The following is a 9,925-nucleotide window of genomic DNA, read 5'->3' as shown; positions in this document are numbered from 1 at the left end:
TATCGCGTTGGAGAGGGTACGCATACACATATTTCTGGCAAATTCTCCTGTCGGAAGAGTTTTTTAGGCTTGAGTAAGAACTAGGTGTAACCTATTGTTTCAATGAAATCACTATCGCGTATGCAAATATTAGCCGATCTAAAATAGGTGTGACTTTGACACTTGCACACAATAAACAATTAGTCACAACCTTCTTCTGTGCAACCAGATCGGCTGATGTTAGCCCATGGTGATTTGCATTAAGTTCGACTCATGTGAAGTTCGACGTTTGGCCTGGGCCTAATATTTGGATCTGAATTTTTCAGTATTTAAACAATGGAGGCTTCCTCTAGTCTTCGTGGTAGAACCCTATTTTTTCTCTTATTTACATATTCAAATGCCAATATTAGCCGAACTAAAATCGTTGTGACTCTGAAAAGTGATAGCACCACTTTCAGCGCGCGAATAATTATTTGAGAAATCCCCATTTTAGCGCAAATATGAAGCCATGAATATTTAGACAATAGGAATTGGTTAATGAGCTACAGAGTACCGACCTAAATTTAGCACCAAATTAATTTGGAGGAAAAGTGAAAACACATCGATCAATCGCACTCCTCCGCAGGTAGTCAATTTTTGAACCCGCCACCACCCCGAAGTGTACACGCATTACCCTCCGCTCACCCCACCATCGACCCCCCCCCCCCCCCCCATCCCAAAACCGATCCATAACCGCGTGAAGACTGGCGCCAAGCCAAGCAGGAAAGAAAGATGGCGGACACTTTGAAAACGTCCAACCATTTATCAGTGATTTATCAACTGTGGAATACAGTTTTCATGTCTTGTATAGTCATTTGGTGAGTTTTAAACGCCTGGAACGTTTACTTCGGAGAGAACAGCTTGCAAGGCGCTCTGTTTTGGAAGCTCAACTTGGTGTAATGGCATGAAGCTCACGGCGTCAACCTTCAAGCTTTTATTGGTAAGTAAATCGAAGTAAACAGCGTTCAAATACCTTAGAGAGTTAAAGTATAGTAGAGAAATGATTCGTGGGAAGTTAATTTGCGCTTATGTACAAAAAGGAACTAAACGTAAGCTTGAATATGACACTGACAATCTGTAAGCTTCTAATTAATTCAACACGTGCTTGTATATAAATGCGACAAGACTGACAATTTTTTGCGCAACTCTTAAGCAAAGCTCAAAACTACTTAACAGTTAGTATGGTCCAAATTGAAAGCACATATCTACATTGTTTTTGCATTTCTACCCCATCCCTAGCAGTTTTACCACCACTCCCCCCTTTCAGGCATGTACTTTTTTTTCTCTTACAAATACCTCATTTTTGTATACAGTGCTTGACACTAACTTTTTTGGATACCAGGCAATTGGCTAGTAGGTACAAATAATCACTAGCACACAAGGACAAGTCACTAGCCCCCCCCCCCCCCCTTTAAAAAATTAAAAACAGGCAAGTTTGAATCAGCTTATCTCTTAGCGCTATATTTGTTTGAGTCCACACAAATACATCTTTTCTTCACTGAGTCGCTGCAACGATGCTATCATCCAACTTGGTTGAGAATTTCTTGACCGCGGATCACACTTCTTTTTCTCTTCATGCTGTGTGTGGTCCTCTGGTGAACAATGTAAATCTGGCTCATGATCATCGGCCCTTGAAGGCGGTTTTCTTGTAGGTTAAGTGTTACAAAAGCTTGAAATCATGCTCGCGCAGTCGCTCGTGCAAAAACCCCAAGATGGCCGACTTATTATGGCGCTCTCCCGGGTCCCTTTTGAGTGTCATGGAAGCGAGGACAGAGGGTCTTTTCCAAGATGGCGACAGGTTTGCGAGTTGATTGTATGATATAAACCCGTATGCAATGTGGGTCGCAAGCGCTCTGGTTTAAATTACTCAAGCTATGGAAACTAGACGGTCACCCTGATGAAGGTTTCTGGGAGAAAAACTTCCCAAGTTATAGAGTTGTAGTTGATTTATTTTTCCACGAATCTTACTAGTCTATGGGCTAGTAGGAGCGTACTTTTACTAGCCAAGCATGAAATTTTACTAGGCTAGTGTACTAGCATTAGTGTCGAGCACTGGTATATTAAGTAATTTGTTATAACATGATGAAGGTAAAGTTAAATTAACAATGACTATTTAAAAGTTATTCCAGGAGCATTTGTTAAATATGAGATGGTACATAGGCTATAACTACATGTATCTCATATCCAACAACTGCTAGTGGAATAATTGCTTTATTTCAAACAGCTGAAATTTACACTTGCCGAAGAGGCTCATGGCGGTGGAATTAAGCTTTTTGAAAATCTCACTCGTGCAAATTAATTCCAATTATGCCATAACCAAGATAATTCTCGTGCCGGCCCTGATTGGTAAAAAATTATGGCCGATCAGAGTATAGACCATGAAAGTGACGTCAGATCACACCATGCACACGTGCGGGCTAAAAGATGTGTAAGTTTGGTCTCCATGAATGAAAGCGAATTTTATCGTGTTTTATTTGAATCAAGTACGCATTTGTTGTTTTAATTCAGGGTTGGACTTCTACTCAGGTGATCTGTCGAAAGAAAATTGACCAGACTTTTGAATTTTTGGTTTAACGGAAAAAGAATGGTGCTAGCGAACCGGCAGCGGACTGTCGATGTTCAGTGAACAAGCGCTAACAAGATGGCGATCTTCAGAAAGAAAAATAATCTTGTTTGCTTCATGTGATAGGCACACTCTCAACAAGAGAGGAAAAGGTTGTTTCAATTCTTGTTCATCTTCCCACAGGCAAAGTTTCTTTATCGTTAATACTTGTTCGAGTTTGTTACGGTATAAAACAAATCGACCACATTTTTCCGGAATCTTTTAATATTTCCCACGGGCAAAGTTTCTTCATCGTCAGGCATCGCTTTTGATTAATACTTGTTGGAGTTTGTTATGGTATAAAACAAATCGACTACATTTTTCCATGGTCTACACTCTTATAGACCATCTATTAGAAATGATGCCATAAAATGTCCAAAACTTTGCAGTGAAACCACTCTCCTAACGGCTCGTGGTTCCACTTGAGTTTTGAACAATTTCTGACATTATTTCTATGGTCTGTAAGAGTGTAGACCATGGAAAAATCCCCCCCCCCCCCTAGCCCCCAAAACAACACCAAAGTTCTGCCACACTAGAGGACCAGTAGAATTACAAGGTTATGAGAGCTGCCACACTATACTGCTCTCACACGCAGCTTACAAGTAACAAATACTTATTACGGTCAAAGTATTGAACATACACCTGTACTAATTAGACTATGCATTATTTTTATCTTCAGGGACCTGCATTCCTGACAAGAAGAGGACATATAAATATACACTGGAAGACAAGAGACCAACAACGTTCACCAAACCAGATGGAGGATTAAGGCTACACATTTGATGAATGTGGTAAGTATTTAATTTCTTATCGTGTTGCTTTAGATACATTCATGTAGACACTGACATAGTAACATGATACAAAAGAATAACATTAACAAGAAGCATAACAAAGCTTAAAGATGATTTCCAGTCCGTACTGCGCAGACTCAGGGTTTGTTTTCATTTTTGTTTTGAATTCGTTGAAACGTTGCACTTTGGTGATAGCGTACTGTACATGAAGTTTTTTAGTTCGCCATTACGGATCGTTTCGTTCAAGAATTCTCGATGAGCTAAAACGTCCGTTTGAAATACCGTCGAGCTTCTTTTACTCGTTATTGTTGTTTTGCAAGGATATCTGGCGTTAATAATGAAGAAAAAGGTAAGTTTTGTCCCGGAATTTTTATTTTTGCTAGTAAACATTCTTCTGTTTGTGAGACTAACAAACATTGCAGGCGGAGATTGTGCAGTACGGACTGGAAATCATCTTTAAGGAGGCTCACAACAATTTCCACTTTCCAGCTCTCATACTTTGATGGGTCGGTGCCACAAATATTTATCAGTTACTTCTACAAAAATGGTATCAAACAACTGCCCAATTTACAATTTTCGAACATTTATGGTGGCTCTGAAACCGCTCCAGATGGGTCGGTGCCACAAATATTTATCAGCTTCGTCTGTTTTGCAGTCTAGAGGCTTAAGCAATATTCCAATTGGTTGCTTCGCAATTTATCTGTCAATTTTGGTTTAAAAAATTTACCCATACGTGTAACGAGAAGAGCCATAGCGGGAGATCTAATTCAAAAAAAAGAAATCCATCACACGGTTATAATTTTATTTTTGCTAAATGTCTTGGGAATCTTCAGACCAAATTTCAAGGCAGTCCGTAAAATTCTCATACCCTATAAATTAATTTCAAGAGGAAACACTTACATAAAAACAAAGTCACTTTTTTTCTCTTCTAAGAATTTGGGGATGCTGGCCTTTATGGCGACCTAGCACTGAAGTTAATTTTTAGCACTGTGTACAGAACTGCAAGTTGACTACAGGGAACAATTAAATTAGTAAACATGTTTCATGAAAAAGGCTACAGGAATTTTTAATCAAGACTGGCTCGACTTGTTTCGGTGTACATGTAATTCGAAATCCCTTAACCCTGAAAATGATTTTTAACTGCAATGTTCAAGTGTAACAAATTTTAAAAAGCCAGGTGGTTAAAACTTAGACTTAGACTTAACACTGTGTCCTTAATTATTTTTAGGAACCTACGGTAATACCGTAATTATTCCTGACAAGAGGAGAACATTAGAAAGAGGACAGACCAAGACAGACAAAACCACATGAAGGATTAAAACCAGACTTCAGATAGACATGGTGAGTGTATTTTTTTGATGGTCCCATTATTAATGTGGTAAATACATACATTGTACTACATGTAAATGCTTCTTCATATGAGCCTGGTTAACTGAGCTGGCCTGGTTTCTGAGATCGCGCCTTACCACTATTTCGTTTGTAAAAATTTCGACGAGCAGGCATGCTAGCCTGGTTGCAGAGATCTCGGTTTTTACGGCCAAGGTCTCCATTACCGTGATAGAAATTTTGCTAAATGAACACTTCATACTGGTTACTGAGATGACAATTTGTTTTCAAACATGCAATCTTTTCCATGAAAGGGTGACCATTACTAGATTATTATAACTGCATGTTTCCACAATAATTATTTCCTAGACCAGTCCTCTTTCAGTCATTCAAGAGTTTTCAGACTTAATTATGTACAGCAACAAAAAATATCATCTACACTTTTCAGTAGTTCCATTAATACTTGTTCGATAAAGTGCTACTACTGTATGATCAAGTTTTCACCCCTTGAAATATTATTTTACTATGTGTTTCATAGAGTATTTAACGAAAGTTTCAAAATGGCGTTTTCCGTTTTCAAATATCTTTTTTAGTTCCAGAGATAATTTTATTTAAGCTTAAAAAAATCGTAAAATATGGTTGGTTTTCCTGTTCAATTGTTTTGTTATTAAATTAAGAGTTGAGTAAAGTGAAATATTGAAATATCATCTGTATTTGTGATTAGCCCTTCACGTCTTGACATGCCAGAAGGTTATTTGACCTTTTGTGAAGGCATAATTTCGTCAACAAGAATGCCAGTTATAAAGCAAAATATGACTAACATAGATAAAAAAAAATCACAAACAAAAAAATGGTACAAGAAAGCAAGGAATGTGTCTTTTGTGTGCTGTACAATAGTTGATGAGTAATCGATGGGTCATCGATGAGTAACCAATGATATCAATAGGTAAACAAATACATCAATGAGTAATCAATGTCATCAATGAGTAATCGATAGGCCACAGAATTTTTGGGCTTTGATTAGTCATGGATTACTCATTGATCATCGCCAATAATCAATGACTAATCAACTGATTACCCATCAATTCTTCTTCTTCTTAAACCCTTTCGCTCCCCATGGAGCATAGGTCCACGGAAACCACTGCTCGCCATCGTGTTCTGTTTTGGGCTATCCTTTCAATCTGCGTCCAGGTGTAGCCTGCTTTGCTCGCCTCGTCATCTACCATCCTCCTCCAGCTGTTTCTGGGACGGCCTCGGCTCCTCTTCCCCTGTGGGTTCCATCTCAGTGCCTGCTTGGTCACATTGTAGTTTGTTTTCCTGAGGGTGTGCCCAATCCAACCCCTTTTTCGGCTTCTTATCTGGATGTTGATCCTTTCCTGCTCAGTTGTTGTCCAAAGCTCTTCATTTGTTATGACCTCTGGCCAGTGGATGCCCATGATGGATCTCAGGCATTTTTACCCATCAATTACTCATTGATTACCAATTGATGTCATTGATCATCGATTAGTTATGCCTGGTTATATTTGATCAAAATTTGGTTGAGTCTATGACGTCACAACTGCTAATTTGCATATTTTAAAAACTTGAATATCTTTGGAAAGAAAAGAGATATTTTAAAAACTGTAAGCGGCAATTTTCTTCTCAAATAGAGTTCTTGATAATATTTTAAAATGACCACAAAGGAAACAGGCGAATTTCATTGCAGTAGCACTTTAAGTTTAGGCCTGAATAATCCTGTCAAATTTTTTTATCTCAGTTACTGGGTTAAAATTTCCTCCATGAACAGTTCTAAGACAAAAATCATCTCACTAACTAAACCGGGCCAGCCTGGTTACTGAACTCATATGAAGAGACCCCTAATGATGTAGGTACATGTAATAAGGGAAAACAGGTAATAATAGACTTTTTGACCACTTGAACATCGCTTTGAACAAGGTTGTGATTATCAGTTAAAACAAAAACTTAAGACGGATTCCGCTGAAAGTTCGAGCAATGAGTGCGAAAATTAAGGACCAAAAATCTACTCATTGCACGGCAACATTTTGTATGCTATTTAAAAGATCTCATCGAATTTATTTGTCTTAGTGACCCTGCAATTAAATTCTAAAGCATTCTCGAGAAAATATATATATGTATATGGCCATTTACAATGGCTTGCCTTTCGGCTTGCCAGTGTAAATGCCCATACAGATCTCCTGCTCATATTTAACTCCTTCATAAAGAACAGTCAACTCCCACTATAACAGACACCTTCAGGACCAAGTGTCCATAAAAGAGAAAGTCTGTATAGCAGGGAGATATTTTGGGGTAATTCTTATTTACCATGCATGATTTAAACTGATGTCTGTATTAACAGGGTTTTCATAATAAGTATCCTCAAGGTGGGAGTTGACTGTACAAACATAATGTAAATCATAGACAGTAAAGTTAAACCCCCACTAACAGGCCAGGCAGTTCTCATAACCACACCTGCTCATTTGCAATAAATTGAGTAATTAATTGCTGGATTCTTTTTCTCACTCAGACTGTGGACTCAGGACCGTGGACCAAGGATCGTGGACTCAGGACCGTGGACTCAGGACCGTGGACCAAGGATCGTGGACTCAGGACCATGGACTCAGGACCGTGGACCAAGGATCGTGGACTCAGGACCATGGACCAAGAATCGTGGACCAAGGATCGTGGACTCAGGACCGTGGACCAAGGGTTGTGGACTCAGGACCGTGGACCAAGGATTGTGGACTCAGGACCGTGGACCAAGGGTTGTGGACTCAGGACAGTGGACCAAGGATCGTGGACTCAGGACCGTGGACCAAGGATCGTGGACTCAGGACCGTGGACCAAGGGTTGTGGACTCAGGACAGTGGACCAAGGATCATGGACTCCTGTCCGTGGATCAAGGATCAAGCACTCAGGACCATGGAGCAAGGATCATGGACTTAGGACAGTGGATCGCGGATCTGGGACTTCAGACCGTAGACCATGGATCATGGACTCAGGACTGTGGAGCAAGGACCATGGACCACGGATCATGGACTCAGGACTGTGGACCAGGGATCATGGACCCACACCACAGGACAGAGGATCAAGGACAGAACACCAAGGAACAAGCACTGTGGAAAGCAAGCCTGGGATTATCAGGAACTGACACTCTAAAGCTAAACTGTAAATATAGATTGTATATTGAGATAATGAATCATCAACAAGTGTTTACCATGAAATCATGCGCATACTTCAATATTTTGACTTTGATTTGTTTTAGCGAAATAACCATTTTAAAAGTAAATGATTTAACAGCGATGCCGTCTTGTGCCAAATTACACCAAATTTGTTTCTCATACCTCATGGTAAACATTTGTTTTCAGTACTCACTGTTTATTACCAAGTTACAAGTGCACAAAGTGATACAGATTATTTAATTATTTGGGTCATAAGCAAATTGGGGGAAAATCCTATTGCTACAAATGACACTACAATTTTTAACGGTATCATAGGCGTACAGTTATTACAGTAATCTATTTCTGGGTATTTGGGAACAGAACTCTGAACTGCATTTTGAATCAATCAATCAATCATTTTATCAATCAATAAATTTATCAAACAATCAATCCATTTATCAACAAATTTATCAATCAATCATCAATCAATTTATCATTCAATCAATCAATCATTTTATCAATCAATCTATCAATCTATTAACAAATTAATTATCGATCATTTTATCAATCAATCAATCAATCAATCACTTTATCAGTCAATCAATTTATCAACAAATTAATTATCAATCAAGCAATCAATCAATTTATCAATTAATCAATCATTTGTTTATTTTACTACAAAGAGCTAAGTCCTGGGCTTAAAAAATCAATTTAAATGTTTAGCTTTGATGCACATGTAGTTGGTAATATAAACAGAGTATTTCACTGGCCGGGGTGTGTGGTGTGTGCCATTCATTTGCAAATAAGTGGCTTTAATGTAAAAATTAATCTCTACGCAACAGGGATCTCAAGTCAAAGACGTAACATATTTCCCATTAATTGTCTAGATATTAAAACAAAAACTGTCTCTTTATTAATGTCAAACTGGGAACATTATTTGCCAAAAGCAAATTTTATATTATTTTATCATCAGGACTAAAAAAACTTTCATACCACTTTTATTGAAGACCATTTGATTTAAATTAATTCCAAAACAATTTAAATGCTAGGGCAAATTTCATCTTTCCAAAGCCACTTATTTGCTAATGAAAACTCAGTTCAACATTTCATACTTCTTACAAGGTTCTTATTGAGCAGTCTTCAATTGTATTCTAATTTTATTCTGGGTCTCTGAACATGATTTGAAACTGAACAACATTAATTTTGGCTAACTTTGATCAAAATTGGCAACATTGACTTTTCTTGACATGGTTTTGGAAATTAACTGCTCAATAGGATACCTGTATTTACAGAAATATATATTTCTTTTTCAAGGTAAGGAACTTTGTAGTCTCAATGTTCATCATGCTCTAGGCCTTGTTGTTTGTTTTTTTTTATTTCCTTTTCTGCCAATTCATTTCTCACTGATTTCAACTCAGTTTTCTGGGTGGGGCCATATTCATTTTAATTTGTACATTTTTTACACTAAAAAAATTCGAGATTTTTTTGGGATCAAATCATTCAATAGTACGATGGCACTTGAGACTACAATATTTTTTGTTACCTTTAAACACAAAAGACGATTTATAAAACACTTTTTCAGCTTCAAAACTATTCCAATTAATTCAATTGTCTGATTAAGAATTTTTTTTTCAGTACCAATCTCTAGGATTTTGCCAATTCAATTTAATTTCTCTTGTACAAAACGTTATTTTTAAACAAACTTAGATATTTTTTTGTTTGTTTTAAACGTCTTTTTTGTTTAAAGGTGCTACACAAGCTCATTAGCACAAAAGTAAGCAATCCTTAATTCAGTTAAAAATGGGCAAAATGGTTTATTTTCACATGAAACTACTTAAAGGTCGAGCATTTAAAAGACAACAATTTAGGGGTGTAGAATAGACTGTTTGAGTCTAGTGGGGCTTGCCAAGATAGCCTTGCATACAAGTCTCTCAGTATCTTAGTAAGAAACTAATGAAACATTTATTTTTGTTAGCATTTCGATGTTTATTTTATGCAATCTTAGCTATTTCTCTTTCGAGAACACAGAA

At 37.6% G+C, this 9,925-nt stretch overlaps 3 protein-coding genes across 5 annotated transcripts in view; 2 read left to right on the top strand and 1 right to left on the bottom strand.

Moving 5' to 3' along the window:
- LOC144638819 (tetratricopeptide repeat protein 28-like) overlaps positions 1–9,925 on the top strand; it is an 84,438-nt gene that overhangs the window by 42,704 nt on the left and 31,809 nt on the right. The gene's annotated exons all lie outside the window — the stretch shown is intronic.
- Positions 1–9,925, bottom strand: part of LOC144637599 (uncharacterized) — an 87,871-nt gene that overhangs the window by 57,235 nt on the left and 20,711 nt on the right. The gene's annotated exons all lie outside the window — the stretch shown is intronic.
- On the top strand, positions 741–8,022 carry LOC144638866 (uncharacterized). The gene is made up of 4 exons (XM_078498159.1): positions 741–958; positions 3,300–3,411; positions 4,640–4,752; positions 7,262–8,022. The coding sequence occupies exons 3-4, from the start codon at positions 4,750–4,752 to the stop codon at positions 7,883–7,885; spliced, it is 627 nt and encodes a 208-aa protein (XP_078354285.1). The 5' UTR covers positions 741–958; positions 3,300–3,411; positions 4,640–4,749; the 3' UTR covers positions 7,886–8,022.

This window comes from Oculina patagonica, chromosome 14, assembly GCF_052425735.1.
Source record: "Oculina patagonica isolate OP01 chromosome 14, crgOcupat, whole genome shotgun sequence".
NCBI classification, from domain to species: domain Eukaryota; kingdom Metazoa; phylum Cnidaria; class Anthozoa; order Scleractinia; family Oculinidae; genus Oculina; species Oculina patagonica.
This window is presented reverse-complemented; position numbering and strand designations above follow the sequence as displayed.